We start from the raw sequence: 16,690 nt of genomic DNA on the forward strand, positions 1-16,690 counted from the left end.
GTCGTAAAACTGTTCGAATTATTCTTAGTTGCTAAGGGATATTACTATTCTATTGAAAGCATTTTATTAAGGGCATCATCTAGTATTTTATTTTCTGCATTGTTTAGTATTTGGATCATTAAGCAGGTGCAAGTAAGAATGTCACGAAGTCGTGTTATAAGGAAGAAATAAATTGAAGCACCTGTTCGTGTTTTTTACTTAAATCAGCTGATCCAATTATAGAACAAACAATTTTTTCCAATTAAAAAAAAACATTAAAAATGTGTCCTCTTACATACACACACATATGAGTATCCAATAATGCGTACGAAATTAGAAAATAAGTTTCTAAAAGTATAAAACGGAAAATTTTTTAAAATTTATCATCGGTTTATTTATGGTTGATTTGCAATAGGAAAATATAAAAATTTTGTAATTTTTTTTTAATAGAAAAAGCATATTTTTCAAGTTTTGTAAATTATAGATCTATATTCTTTTTAGTTTTTAATATCTTAAGTTAAAAAAAAATTGACCTCAATTGCAAAAATCTGTGAATAATAAATATCTATTTAAATATTTCTTTTTTAAATTTATATTTGAATTAATGACACTTTGGACGTGATTCAATACCAGAAAATCATTTACGAAATAAGAAACGACAGATCAATTTGTTTTTTCATCAATCAGTTTGAATTTTATTTTATAATTCTGAAATTTTGACGTCTTAAAACTTGTTGCAAATTCTGGAATTGTATAAGATATCGCATGAACTTAATTTATAAAATCTCATAGACATACAAATACATAAAATCGAATATAAGTTTTAATTTCATATTTATTTGTTTTAAAAGTCAATGAATTAAGAAATTTAATCGTCCTACATAAAAATTATGCTAAAAAATTAAAGATTATATATTAATTTTAAAATTAGAACATATACGTTAACTTTTCTTGGCATTTATACAAAAATTTAACTACATTACTTTTAAAAAAGTATTTTATTACAAGAAAAAAATCACTAGCTAATTACTTAACAATAAAGTTTTTAAATCATTAGGTATTTTTATTTTCGTTTATTTCAAGAATTATTTAAATAACACGCAAGATATTAAAATAATTTATGTTACAAATCCTTAAACAACATTCCTTTTAACAATATACCACAATTTTTTGTAGATTAATATCAAAATTGAGTTTTTCAGCCAATCATTTTCCTCGGGAATTTCCGGTTTCAGAAACTTGAAAAATTATCTTACAAACTAATCAGTTTGCAATTCAATAAAATCGAACAGAAAATTTGAAAACGAAAGCAATTCACTTACTAAGACATTTGCATACGGCACAATAAGTATTCAACTAATCATGCCAGCATTCTAGACATCATAGAGAACATATAAACAACCAAAACAAGGAGGAAAAAGAGTAAAACACGTCGAGGATACCCACCGTAACAAGAGGACTCATCAATCCGTGGACCGGTTTGACTTCTTTGTCATAACACCTATCATTCTGTTAATAATAGCCACTTCAATTCTAATCTCTCCCAGCTATTTCTCTCAATCTCATGCACTATCCCAAAGTGCGGTACCTTCGCGCCAGGTAGTCCACACCTGTCGACTCAAAGCCTAGACAGTAAGTTATGACTCATAGAATGGTTTGATGACATCTATTTGCCTATATGACACTAAACTTCTCACTAGAATCAAATTTGTTTTATTACTCTTGAGTGTATCATACTGCAATCGTGCACGATTCATGACTTCTTTTGGTACCCTCGATCTTTGACCTACAACTTTTAAGTGGTGTTTATAAATTCCCACGTCTGGTTGGGTCTTAATTTCGACCTCTTGTTAGTCGGGTCATCGAAGAGTGTCACTCAAATCTCTGGAATTTCTGCAAGTCAGCCAATGCAAAAAAGAGGAAAAAAGGCACACCTGTTTAAGGTCAATCTTCCTTCAAGGTCGAAGTAAGGGAGTCGCAACACGCGAAAAAATCGCGTGAGAGTAAATTTCTGTGACAATTTTATCGATATAAAAAGTGTTACAACTTTCGTTTCGAATTACAGAATGAGGAAATGTGCCTATTTATATAAATACAGTATAAAAGTATACGATCGATTGATTCGCAATGAACATTCAACTCACACTGAACTATATGGGAAGTAAACAGAAGTCAAGAAATCCGTATCAGTCATTACGTAATTAAATTGTAACTTAATTTGCCTACTCAATGATATCTTTATCGATTACGCCATTCTTTCACCATTCAATAACGGACACCTATTTCCTGTTATCCGCATCTTAAAATTGAGTTTCCAATATCCAATCCCTCCCTGTTATACTGATGATGTGGTAGAGTCCTGTTGTCATAACAACCGACCAGTACGGCACCGACTTACCAACACAGTTATAAAACAGTATAACAGACGACAATTGTCACCTTTGAACTCTAGTTGATGGTAAATAACACAAAAAAAGCCGCATGCAGCAGAATTAATCATTTAAATACAACAGAAAATAATTAAAAATTATAATAATAATTGTTGTTATAATTACAATAAAAACGGAAATGCCCTCAATTTTTGGGAAATTTAAACTTTTTAAAAACTGCCATAAACTCTTAACAAGCGACTCGAACGAGTATAATACGGAAGTCCGCATTTTAAACCAGATTTTAGGCAGTCACGTGACTTGTTTTTAAATTTTTAAGTTCCCCGTTCATTCGGGCAATGTTACCAACATGTCAATAACAATTGCTCCGTAATAGTTATTTTATAAGCTCTTAAATCCGATAAAAAGTCCTTCAAACTGATGTGTGAAAAATGAAGGTTAAATTAAGTATAAAACATATTTTTTGTAATTTTATTGGAAACATCAAAATGAACAGAAAATTAATTTATTAAATAAATGACGAATAACGCTTAATACTTTGTACGAATTTTCTAAAAATCGACAATTCTGTTCCCACTTTTTCCCCCTCCAAGTCCATCATCGACGAAACCCTAAATTTAGGGGAATCCTTGAATTAGAAACACGATTTTGGATGATTCGAGTACGTGGTACTGTACATTACTGCACCAAAGAACATGGGTTCGGATCTCATCAAGAGCATTAGCTTCTTTCCGTGAATTGAAGGATCTACATAATTCTTATTTGTTTTTTAATTCTTAAACTTTTTCAAAATTGTGAACTAATTTTTTTTAAATTTTTAATGATTAAATTAGTCAGCAATGCAGTAACAATACTCCAGAAAATCAAGACATACATCAACACTAGAACGTGCATAAACTATAATCAAATTCAAGCTGAGAAGCGACCTACTTAATGCTAAACTATCAATTTTTTGAAACAGAGTGGCCCTCTTATCAAAATCGGATCGTATCGAATATAACATATAGATTCTGGTATCGCTTCTAGAATACGACAACCAATAATTTACTAAAAGTGAATTTAATTGCTGACCAACGAATAACAATCCAAACCAAAATTAATCAATAAGTTCAATTAACGTGTCTCGTTAAAACTCGTTCGAAAATTCGATTAATTATAATAAAGAATTTAATACGACCTTTCAACAAAACAAGGAAGATGAATTAAATGTTTTTTTATATCCATTTTACAACGAACTTTAAGCGGTTGCATTCTAAAAAAACGGGTTTTAAATAGGGCTTGACAATATGCCCATTCTAGTTGCATCTGCCAGATTTCTAACAAAAATGTCCATTCCATTTGCATCTGCCAGTTGCCATTGTCAGTTGCACACCAAAAGAAAAAAAAAGTTAGAATGAATTGTATCACCATATGTTCCATTAAATTACACGTTACATATTCGTGTCTGTCGTGTGATAAAATATGCTTCCGGGGAACAATTAGTACTATAAACAATATACCAATTCAAACGAAGCTATATAAATAACAATCTTCAAAATTTTGCGTGTATAAATAAGCAATACCTTAAAAATCTTTTGTTAGAAAGTACGGCTTTTCAGGAAATGTCCACTTACTTTGACACTTCTTAGCTTTGCAACACAGTACACTGAACTTTGCAAAAGCATACAGAACCTTTTAGACGAACCAGACGAAACAAAAGAGATCGTTTATCCTAAGAGAAACATGTCTAACAACAATTTTTAAGCATAATCATAATTCAGGAACACTTATTTTTCTAAGCAATATTAAAGAAAAAATATTGTAAACTTAATTAGAATCTGGAGTGCGTATAGGCTGTAATAATTTACTTAACAATTGTCAAGGTGCTTTCTTTCTACAATTTTGTAAACAACATAAACACTAAGAGAAAAGGTTGAAGTGACTTCAGGAATTAAGGAAAAAATCATCATCTGATTATTTTATTATTTGAATATATAAATAAAAATATTTGAGGAAAAAAACAGTTATTTAACTGTATAAAAATGAGAATGAAAAAGCAAAAATAAGCAGAAAAATGAAACTAAAAACTCGTCATCCAACAATGCATTTCCGAAGAGAAGGACGAATTTTCGAAACAAATGAGGAAACAAAGGGGGGTCTTCAGAATTACGTATGATTGCTAGTGTGTGACGATGTAGCTAATTTTTCAGTGGGAAGCGACCGATGCATTTATCTTTTATCTACCGTATAAAATAAATAAAAAAAAGTAAAATAAAAAATTCCACATTTCCTCATACAAACTCAACATTCCAACAAATTTACTTAAATTGTCTTCATTTTATAATAATTGGGAACCAGAATAAATCGGAACAACCGTCGTTGCTCGTTCCATTTTAACACGAAGAACAATGAATCAATTAAGGATATAAAAAAAAGGGAAGGCGATAAAAAGCTCCTTACCGAGTCACGTGAACAGGTCAATAGTTCGGTGGTGACGTCACAGGATATAGAAAATGTTAACCTAAAAGATATCTTGTCATTGACACGCTAACTGAGCTTCTGTACTTGATCGGTTTGTCAACAATTTCTGTGGATCATAACTTTCCTTTTTTTATTTCCCACATTCTTGTTATTTTCTTCATCAAATGCTATATCTGGAATTATTCTTTTTGTAACAGTTTTGACTTCTGATCAGCTTCTTATTTTGTAAATGATTCATTCTTGTATATCTTAAACCGTTGGCTATTCAATAGCAGTTACAACGTTACATATAAGTATCACATATCAATTTTTCCCTTCTTAATAATAAGCTCATTTTATCTGAGTTTCTTAAATGATGATGATACTCATTCTCTGTAAGGGAAGAAATGATAGTATGTAAGAAGTTTGCCAGAAGCAAAATGAGGGGATTGCTGTAACTGCATGATACTTGGACTATTAAATCGTTTACTAGTATATGTGGCTTACTATAAAAGAAAAAAAAAAGGCAATTTGTAATACGGAAATGTCAGATTCTTACTCACTTAACCAGAATTTAAACAATAGTTTTATGAAGTGTTTTGCATGGAATTCTTATATTAAAAAAATCCTATAATTTTATTTTATATTAAAGAATAACTTTTATAACCATAAAATAATTAAAAAATATATAGAAATGTCTAAAGAAGGGTGCTTTATTTAGATATATATCCAAGAACTGGTTATGAGGTAACTGAGGTATTTTAAACTGCAGACAACTCTGGAATGAAGCCCAAATAACTTTGTCTAGTTTTCCTTTCAGATTTGTTTCAGGATAAGTTGTTTATGAAAAAATAATATAGATTTTAAAAGATAATATCATTTAAAATTAAGTTAAATTGCTCTTACAAGAGTTAAAGCATTTATTACATCATCGGAATAACCAATGTTGAATCACAAGTGGCTAAACCCACAAACTGTCCACTATTTGTACACATTGAGGAAGTAAGCAACAATGTAAAAAACACCAGTATCAATCAATACAATATAATATATATCTAAAAGATAACTAAAGTTTTTCTCCTGCTGTTTAACTGTTATTAGTCTATAGATAGGAAACCACACCCTTCCTAGGACCATCAATCAGGAAAATGTCGTCACTTAAATCAAAACTTAGATTCCATCTCAATACAGATAACAGAAATTTTTCTTAGATAAGATTTATATTTATTTTATAACTTAATTAACAATTCTTTATATAAAAAATACATAACTGAAGGCAATCGCTGTCACAATAAGAACTTTCAATCATTACAAAATTATAAAAAGAAGACTTTTATAATTAATTTTTACTNAAGAAGAAAAAGAAAATGCTGTATCTACATATTGAAAACATATGAGAAATGAAATATTAAACCTTGTTTTTTTACCAAAGTTTACTAATTAGAAATTTGAAACATAACAAGAAAACTATTTACTTAATGTCATTGATAAATTTTCTGCATCATCATCATGCTTAAGAAGAGAGATTATCTCTTAATCACAAGTTAATTCCAAAATAAGCCAATTTATAGTCAAATGCTAAGTATCAAATTGCCACTGCTCAGATAAAGTCCCTTTTTGTTATAGAATGACGTGTACATTGCTCGATACCTGAATTTTTTTTTTATATTGTAAGTGCTTAAAATTGCTGTCTTTGATATACTAAATAAATTTAAATAATTCTACTGAAAGACTAAGTAATTTAATATCCTAAATATTTTAAAATTAAGAATGGCAAATTATTTTTGAGAATCAAATTACAATTGAATATAATGCTAATACTTTTATTAAGTTTCTTATTGATACGCATCCAAATAGTTTTATGTGGGCTGATAAAATTACAGGATTATATAAGAAGTTTGGACTGTTGGTAAGGTTGATTTAGTTGGCTACTGTTAATTAATTTTTTAAAGAATGTTAATCAGTAGCCGTTAATGATTTTTAAAATATATTAATTAATAAAATTCACTTACGTGTTAATAAAATGAAATTTATAATGCTAAAATTTTATAATTTTTCTTTTCAGATTCAAAGTTAATTTGCTATAAAACAATTTAATTTATAATGCTGCAATAACTGCAATATATTTGAACTAAATAAAATAATTACCGTATAGAGTATAGACAACTCCAAATACCAAATACATGCCACAGATGATAGCGGTAGTAACATCATAATTGTAGTCGAAATATTGGCAGCGAGGATCGTCATCCATTGAAGATGTTGTGTTAGTTTGTGAGTCTCCATGATTACCAGAAAGTTCAGACATGTTCAGCTTAAATATTAAAATGTAACTTTAAAATAAAAACTTTTAATATAATACAAATATAACTCAAAATCTTAATTTAAGATCAATAATATTGCAATTTTAAAAATTATAAAAACTAAAATATTCAAAATTAATGAATATATAATGTTGCTCATTTATAATAATTAAAATTTCTGCTTTTGAAAACAAAATTATATTTATATATAATTTTTTTAATATATTCATCATGTTTGTCTGTATTATTTGAGGAGAGCATACTATAGCAAAGTAATTTGTGGCACTGCACTTAGCTAAATTAAAAAAAAAAAAAGCTATTTACCACTAAGTATTCAAAATATTTAATTTTGAGGATTAAAAAAAAATAGTCAAAAAATGTTTGCTATGTAAATTTTGTTCACAAAAGCAGAATTGTTAATAAATGTTATTTATTTTAAAACTTGGATACATAATTAAAATTAATCATTATTATTATATTTAAAATATAACATTATTTACTAATTAAGGAAAAATGAATAATATGGAAAATTTAATAACATTTAAAAATTAAGATAGGTATAGTACAGTACAAATGTAAAATTTCATTTTACATTTTGTGAAAATGAAAGAAATTGCTTTAATTTATCATATATTTAATTTATAATTTTTATTTTATTTATATATTTTAAAACTATTTATTTTTATTTTAAAGACTTCTCTTTGCTTAAAGAATCATAAATTTTTCTCTTTAGCAAGAGAAGTCTTTAAAATAAAAATAAATAGTTTTAAAATATATAAATAAAATAAAAATTATAAATTAAATATATGATAAATTAAAGCAATTTCTTTCATTTTCACAAAATGTAAAATGAAATTTTACATTTGTACTGTACTATACCTATCTTAATTTTTAAATGTTATTAAATTTTCCATATTATTCATTTTTCCTTAATTAGTAAATAATGTTATATTTTAAATATAATAATAATGATTAATTTTAATTATGTATCCAAGTTTTAAAATAAATAACATTTATTAACAATTCTGCTTTTGTGAACAAAATTTACATAGCAAACATTTTTTGACTATTTTTTTTTAATCCTCAAAATTAAATATTTTGAATACTTAGTGGTAAATAGCTTTTTTTTTTTTTAATTNCAAGCTGAGAAGCGACCTACTTAATGCTAAACTATCAATTTTTTGAAACAGAGTGGCCCTCTTATCAAAATCGGATCGTATCGAATATAACATATAGATTCTGGTATCGCTTCTAGAATACGACAACCAATAATTTACTAAAAGTGAATTTAATTGCTGACCAACGAATAACAATCCAAACCAAAATTAATCAATAAGTTCAATTAACGTGTCTCGTTAAAACTCGTTCGAAAATTCGATTAATTATAATAAAGAATTTAATACGACCTTTCAACAAAACAAGGAAGATGAATTAAATGTTTTTTTATATCCATTTTACAACGAACTTTAAGCGGTTGCATTCTAAAAAAACGGGTTTTAAATAGGGCTTGACAATATGCCCATTCTAGTTGCATCTGCCAGATTTCTAACAAAAATGTCCATTCCATTTGCATCTGCCAGTTGCCATTGTCAGTTGCACACCAAAAGAAAAAAAAAGTTAGAATGAATTGTATCACCATATGTTCCATTAAATTACACGTTACATATTCGTGTCTGTCGTGTGATAAAATATGCTTCCGGGGAACAATTAGTACTATAAACAATATACCAATTCAAACGAAGCTATATAAATAACAATCTTCAAAATTTTGCGTGTATAAATAAGCAATACCTTAAAAATCTTTTGTTAGAAAGTACGGCTTTTCAGGAAATGTCCACTTACTTTGACACTTCTTAGCTTTGCAACACAGTACACTGAACTTTGCAAAAGCATACAGAACCTTTTAGACGAACCAGACGAAACAAAAGAGATCGTTTATCCTAAGAGAAACATGTCTAACAACAATTTTTAAGCATAATCATAATTCAGGAACACTTATTTTTCTAAGCAATATTAAAGAAAAAATATTGTAAACTTAATTAGAATCTGGAGTGCGTATAGGCTGTAATAATTTACTTAACAATTGTCAAGGTGCTTTCTTTCTACAATTTTGTAAACAACATAAACACTAAGAGAAAAGGTTGAAGTGACTTCAGGAATTAAGGAAAAAATCATCATCTGATTATTTTATTATTTGAATATATAAATAAAAATATTTGAGGAAAAAAACAGTTATTTAACTGTATAAAAATGAGAATGAAAAAGCAAAAATAAGCAGAAAAATGAAACTAAAAACTCGTCATCCAACAATGCATTTCCGAAGAGAAGGACGAATTTTCGAAACAAATGAGGAAACAAAGGGGGGTCTTCAGAATTACGTATGATTGCTAGTGTGTGACGATGTAGCTAATTTTTCAGTGGGAAGCGACCGATGCATTTATCTTTTATCTACCGTATAAAATAAATAAAAAAAAGTAAAATAAAAAATTCCACATTTCCTCATACAAACTCAACATTCCAACAAATTTACTTAAATTGTCTTCATTTTATAATAATTGGGAACCAGAATAAATCGGAACAACCGTCGTTGCTCGTTCCATTTTAACACGAAGAACAATGAATCAATTAAGGATATAAAAAAAAGGGAAGGCGATAAAAAGCTCCTTACCGAGTCACGTGAACAGGTCAATAGTTCGGTGGTGACGTCACAGGATATAGAAAATGTTAACCTAAAAGATATCTTGTCATTGACACGCTAACTGAGCTTCTGTACTTGATCGGTTTGTCAACAATTTCTGTGGATCATAACTTTCCTTTTTTTATTTCCCACATTCTTGTTATTTTCTTCATCAAATGCTATATCTGGAATTATTCTTTTTGTAACAGTTTTGACTTCTGATCAGCTTCTTATTTTGTAAATGATTCATTCTTGTATATCTTAAACCGTTGGCTATTCAATAGCAGTTACAACGTTACATATAAGTATCACATATCAATTTTTCCCTTCTTAATAATAAGCTCATTTTATCTGAGTTTCTTAAATGATGATGATACTCATTCTCTGTAAGGGAAGAAATGATAGTATGTAAGAAGTTTGCCAGAAGCAAAATGAGGGGATTGCTGTAACTGCATGATACTTGGACTATTAAATCGTTTACTAGTATATGTGGCTTACTATAAAAGAAAAAAAAAAGGCAATTTGTAATACGGAAATGTCAGATTCTTACTCACTTAACCAGAATTTAAACAATAGTTTTATGAAGTGTTTTGCATGGAATTCTTATATTAAAAAAATCCTATAATTTTATTTTATATTAAAGAATAACTTTTATAACCATAAAATAATTAAAAAATATATAGAAATGTCTAAAGAAGGGTGCTTTATTTAGATATATATCCAAGAACTGGTTATGAGGTAACTGAGGTATTTTAAACTGCAGACAACTCTGGAATGAAGCCCAAATAACTTTGTCTAGTTTTCCTTTCAGATTTGTTTCAGGATAAGTTGTTTATGAAAAAATAATATAGATTTTAAAAGATAATATCATTTAAAATTAAGTTAAATTGCTCTTACAAGAGTTAAAGCATTTATTACATCATCGGAATAACCAATGTTGAATCACAAGTGGCTAAACCCACAAACTGTCCACTATTTGTACACATTGAGGAAGTAAGCAACAATGTAAAAAACACCAGTATCAATCAATACAATATAATATATATCTAAAAGATAACTAAAGTTTTTCTCCTGCTGTTTAACTGTTATTAGTCTATAGATAGGAAACCACACCCTTCCTAGGACCATCAATCAGGAAAATGTCGTCACTTAAATCAAAACTTAGATTCCATCTCAATACAGATAACAGAAATTTTTCTTAGATAAGATTTATATTTATTTTATAACTTAATTAACAATTCTTTATATAAAAAATACATAACTGAAGGCAATCGCTGTCACAATAAGAACTTTCAATCATTACAAAATTATAAAAAGAAGACTTTTATAATTAATTTTTACTTATAAAATATGCTGTATTCCTTCATTACAAGCCATTTTTAAATTACTCAGCTCATTTAATAATTTTTGTTTGACAAAACTCTTTATTTAAAATATAAATAAAGTGTTAGTTGACCTTGTATCTAAAATAACTTCCTCACTACAATTCTACCTTTAGTTATCTACAGCATATCTTATGATTTATCCAATAACAATAATTTAATAAATGAATTTATATATATAATAAAATATTTTATTTATATCAACTTAATAAAGTATTAAAAATTTATTACATAATAAACATTTTATACATAAAAGAATGTTATATTACTAAAAATTAGTGAACCATAAATACTTTTTTTTTACTCATCATAAAGAATTCATTTCTAAAATGTCAAAAAAGTTATTTTATTACAAATTTTTGCTTTTTTTTAAATTAATAAATTACAAAATATAATATTAAAAAATATAGTCAAACCCCATCAAAGAACAAACACAAAAAAACAGCAGACATTTCTATGAAATTTTATAATGTTGACAATTTGTTAATGTTTCCTTATAGAAATAATTAGACTGCTTAAGAATGGAATTTTAATTTTTTCAAAAGCATCAGTGCATAATTTTGACTTTGTTATAATTACACACAATTATAATCGTATATTTGAAGGCATTTTAAAAATATTTCCTGTTTTAAACCAACATTAATCAAAATTATGGTAAAGGAAATAAACATTTTGTAAATACTTCAAAAGCATGTGTCTATAACATAAATCTAATTATTGTTTAGGTACAATATTATAATAGGGAAGATTGCTCCAGATTTACAACCTTATAAAAAAAATTAGGTCAAGTTTAAAGTTATCAATAACAGGAAATTAAATGCAATGACATTTATTTGGGCTTGATTTTGGTAATTGCTTCTTATCTAAAATATTAAAGTATTACCTAATATTACTGTTTATAACTTTGCATAAATATAAACTAGTACACCCTTATACAAAGTAATACTGAACTAAAACAATAAGTAGAAGTATTGTTAATAATTAGAGCAGAATATTATAACCTACTTAACTGATTAATTGAATTGATATAAATATTGCATTGTTAACAAATAAATACAATTTTACTGTGTTAAATTTAATTCAACACCAATTAAGCAATATTTATATTCAATGATCCTCATCAATTGTATATATATATATGCATTCTGTATTTATAAAATAAACAACTTGATTAACCAATGGAACAACAGAATTCAAAAACTGGACTCTTCCATTTATCATTTATGATTTTTATTACCTGTTTATTCTATGAGGAGAGGTCAAAGTACCTCAGTCACTATAAACTTTCCAAACATCTGAAGTTTCAGGAAGGAAATAAACTGAAAAGCTTCATTATTTCTTCCATAATTTTTACAATATTTTCTAATTATCAATTTTAAATTACTAAAGAATTATAATTTTAAGCGTTAAAAGGTAATTTTATATCTTTTATGCACTGTTTATGAATAAAGTTTTAATTAATATAAATTTCTTTTTTTATCAATGATTGTAAATTCAACAAAAGAAGTTTCATTTCACATATCTGTAAATTTTTATAAATATAATAATTAATTATATTACATCTACTTGTAATCAATGAAGCACATAACCCAAGAGATTAATGTATCATTAAGTGCAAAAATATCCAACAATGTTCTGTATTGTTTTATTTTAAAGCTAATATATTTACAACACTGTCTAGAAGTATTTACTATTATCTAAATTAGATAAAATCACATTCTGAACAATTATATTACTTCAATTAATTGCCAGTAAAAACAAGCGATCCATTCTAAGCATGTATACAAAATAGCATTTCCTCTTTAACAAACTTTTACATACTTTTCTTGTATTTTTGTAAGCAATTTAATTATAATGTTATAACTTATACATTGGTATAATTATAACATTACATTACATCAATCATTACCAGAAAGGACAAGAAGTGATCCATTCTAAGCATGTATCCAAGCCATCCATTAGATACTGTTCATACAAGATTTTATCACATATTTAACAAATTTTTACATATATTTTATGTTTTATAAGCATTTTAGTCATTAAAATACAGCATTTTTAATCATTTTAGTTAATTTTTGCTGTTAAATGCAAGCTTTTTTGCACATGTCAATTAATGTATCCTTTGTTTCTACAAGCAGCAAATTATTTATTTTAAATTAAGAAAATATTTTATTCAATAAATGGAATGTATTGATGTGAAATAAGTCCTCCTCTTTTTTTCCTAGAATTTAAATTTTATTATATCTGTGCTTCTATATAATAAATAAACGTTAGATTTATGTTTTTATATTGTTTTATAATTTTCCAATTATATAATTGAGTAAACGATATTAATAATGATGGATACAAGATAAACAAATGTCAAAAACTAGTGAAGATCACATATCATTTCTTAAACATAAATTATATATATATAAATAAATGGTTAATAAATTTTAAAAAGTACTCACTTAGGTAAGGATTACATATGTAAACACAATCTGAACTCTCTTCGATGATTTCTATACGAAACTATCCATTTGTTTGATTCAGAAGGAGGATGGTCAATCCACCATCTTCCTCTCTGATAAACAGCTGGAGGAGACTGACGGTCTCTATGCGACAATATGAGACCTCTAGTGGACGATTTTTACGAGCGCCATTTTTGAATTTCTTTTCGTTTGGTCAGATATTGGACACGTCAATTTGACGTCACTTCCTCGTTTTTATAATGACCAAGTTTTAAAATGACGTCAAATTGACGAAATTTTATAAGCCGCATGAGCCCAATTTATATATTTTTAACTGTATTAAATGTTTTAATGTAATTTAATTAATAATTGTATACGAAATTCTGAAATATTTATAATATTATTTAATGAAATAATATACCTTACGTGATTTGTAAAAATCAGAAATTTTTTCATGGTTGAAGAATTCGGCATGAAAAAAGTCGACACAGCTGCTTACACGCTTATAACATTTCAAGTTCCGCCATTGATATTTAACAGAGATAAACAAATATGATTGTAAAATTAGATGTTTTACTTCTTGTGTTCTTTTTTTCTTGCTATTTTATTAACAATTATATACAATAGCATTATATAAAAGAATGTTATATTACTAAAAATTAGTGAACCATAAATACTTTTTTTTTACTCATCATAAAGAATTCATTTCTAAAATGTCAAAAAAGTTATTTTATTACAAATTTTTGCTTTTTTTTAAATTAATAAATTACAAAATATAATATTAAAAAATATAGTCAAACCCCATCAAAGAACAAACACAAAAAAACAGCAGACATTTCTATGAAATTTTATAATGTTGACAATTTGTTAATGTTTCCTTATAGAAATAATTAGACTGCTTAAGAATGGAATTTTAATTTTTTCAAAAGCATCAGTGCATAATTTTGACTTTGTTATAATTACACACAATTATAATCGTATATTTGAAGGCATTTTAAAAATATTTCCTGTTTTAAACCAACATTAATCAAAATTATGGTAAAGGAAATAAACATTTTGTAAATACTTCAAAAGCATGTGTCTATAACATAAATCTAATTATTGTTTAGGTACAATATTATAATAGGGAAGATTGCTCCAGATTTACAACCTTATAAAAAAAATTAGGTCAAGTTTAAAGTTATCAATAACAGGAAATTAAATGCAATGACATTTATTTGGGCTTGATTTTGGTAATTGCTTCTTATCTAAAATATTAAAGTATTACCTAATATTACTGTTTATAACTTTGCATAAATATAAACTAGTACACCCTTATACAAAGTAATACTGAACTAAAACAATAAGTAGAAGTATTGTTAATAATTAGAGCAGAATATTATAACCTACTTAACTGATTAATTGAATTGATATAAATATTGCATTGTTAACAAATAAATACAATTTTACTGTGTTAAATTTAATTCAACACCAATTAAGCAATATTTATATTCAATGATCCTCATCAATTGTATATAAATATATGCATTCTGTATTTATAAAATAAACAACTTGATTAACCAATGGAACAACAGAATTCAAAAACTGGACTCTTCCATTTATCATTTATGATTTTTATTACCTGTTTATTCTATGAGGAGAGGTCAAAGTACCTCAGTCACTATAAACTTTCCAAACATCTGAAGTTTCAGGAAGGAAATAAACTGAAAAGCTTCATTATTTCTTCCATAATTTTTACAATATTTTCTAATTATCAATTTTAAATTACTAAAGAATTATAATTTTAAGCGTTAAAAGGTAATTTTATATCTTTTATGCACTGTTTATGAATAAAGTTTTAATTAATATAAATTTCTTTTTTTATCAATGATTGTAAATTCAACAAAAGAAGTTTCATTTCACATATCTGTAAATTTTTATAAATATAATAATTAATTATATTACATCTACTTGTAATCAATGAAGCACATAACCCAAGAGATTAATGTATCATTAAGTGCAAAAATATCCAACAATGTTCTGTATTGTTTTATTTTAAAGCTAATATATTTACAACACTGTCTAGAAGTATTTACTATTATCTAAATTAGATAAAATCACATTCTGAACAATTATATTACTTCAATTAATTGCCAGTAAAAACAAGCGATCCATTCTAAGCATGTATACAAAATAGCATTTCCTCTTTAACAAACTTTTACATACTTTTCTTGTATTTTTGTAAGCAATTTAATTATAATGTTATAACTTATACATTGGTATAATTATAACATTACATTACATCAATCATTACCAGAAAGGACAAGAAGTGATCCATTCTAAGCATGTATCCAAGCCATCCATTAGATACTGTTCATACAAGATTTTATCACATATTTAACAAATTTTTACATATATTTTATGTTTTATAAGCATTTTAGTCATTAAAATACAGCATTTTTAATCATTTTAGTTAATTTTTGCTGTTAAATGCAAGCTTTTTTGCACATGTCAATTAATGTATCCTTTGTTTCTACAAGCAGCAAATTATTTATTTTAAATTAAGAAAATATTTTATTCAATAAATGGAATGTATTGATGTGAAATAAGTCCTCCTCTTTTTTTCCTAGAATTTAAATTTTATTATATCTGTGCTTCTATATAATAAATAAACGTTAGATTTATGTTTTTATATTGTTTTATAATTTTCCAATTATATAATTGAGTAAACGATATTAATAATGATGGATACAAGATAAACAAATGTCAAAAACTAGTGAAGATCACATATCATTTCTTAAACATAAATTATATATATATAAATAAATGGTTAATAAATTTTAAAAAGTACTCACTTAGGTAAGGATTACATATGTAAACACAATCTGAACTCTCTTCGATGATTTCTATACGAAACTATCCATTTGTTTGATTCAGAAGGAGGATGGTCAATCCACCATCTTCCTCTCTGATAAACAGCTGGAGGAGACTGACGGTCTCTATGCGACAATATGAGACCTCTAGTGGACGATTTTTACGAGCGCCATTTTTGAATTTCTTTTCGTTTGGTCAGATATTGGACACGTCAATT

At 26.6% G+C, this 16,690-nt stretch overlaps 1 protein-coding gene across 2 annotated transcripts in view; it reads right to left on the reverse strand.

Moving 5' to 3' along the window:
- The window catches only part of LOC111625824 (transmembrane protein 198-like), a 51,589-nt gene extending 34,960 nt beyond the window's left edge, over positions 1 to 16,629 (reverse strand). Inside the window, exons 1-2 of one of the 2 annotated variants that reach the window (XM_023369062.1) lie at positions 13,621 to 13,796; positions 6,957 to 7,122 (exon numbers count right to left, since the gene is read on the reverse strand). In XM_023369062.1, coding sequence (XP_023224830.1) covers positions 6,957 to 7,116 — 160 coding nt within the window. In that variant the 5' untranslated portion in view covers positions 7,117 to 7,122; positions 13,621 to 13,796. Of the gene's footprint in view, positions 1 to 6,956; positions 7,123 to 13,620; positions 13,797 to 16,454 lie in introns of those variants that run through there. The other variant, XM_023369061.1, reaches the window with a different exon arrangement.
- Positions 16,630 to 16,690: the final 61 nt, after the last annotated feature.

This window comes from Centruroides sculpturatus, unplaced genomic scaffold (assembly GCF_000671375.1).
Source record: "Centruroides sculpturatus isolate CEXI.00-Female unplaced genomic scaffold, Cexi_2.0 scaffold440, whole genome shotgun sequence".
NCBI lineage: Eukaryota > Metazoa > Arthropoda > Arachnida > Scorpiones > Buthidae > Centruroides > Centruroides sculpturatus.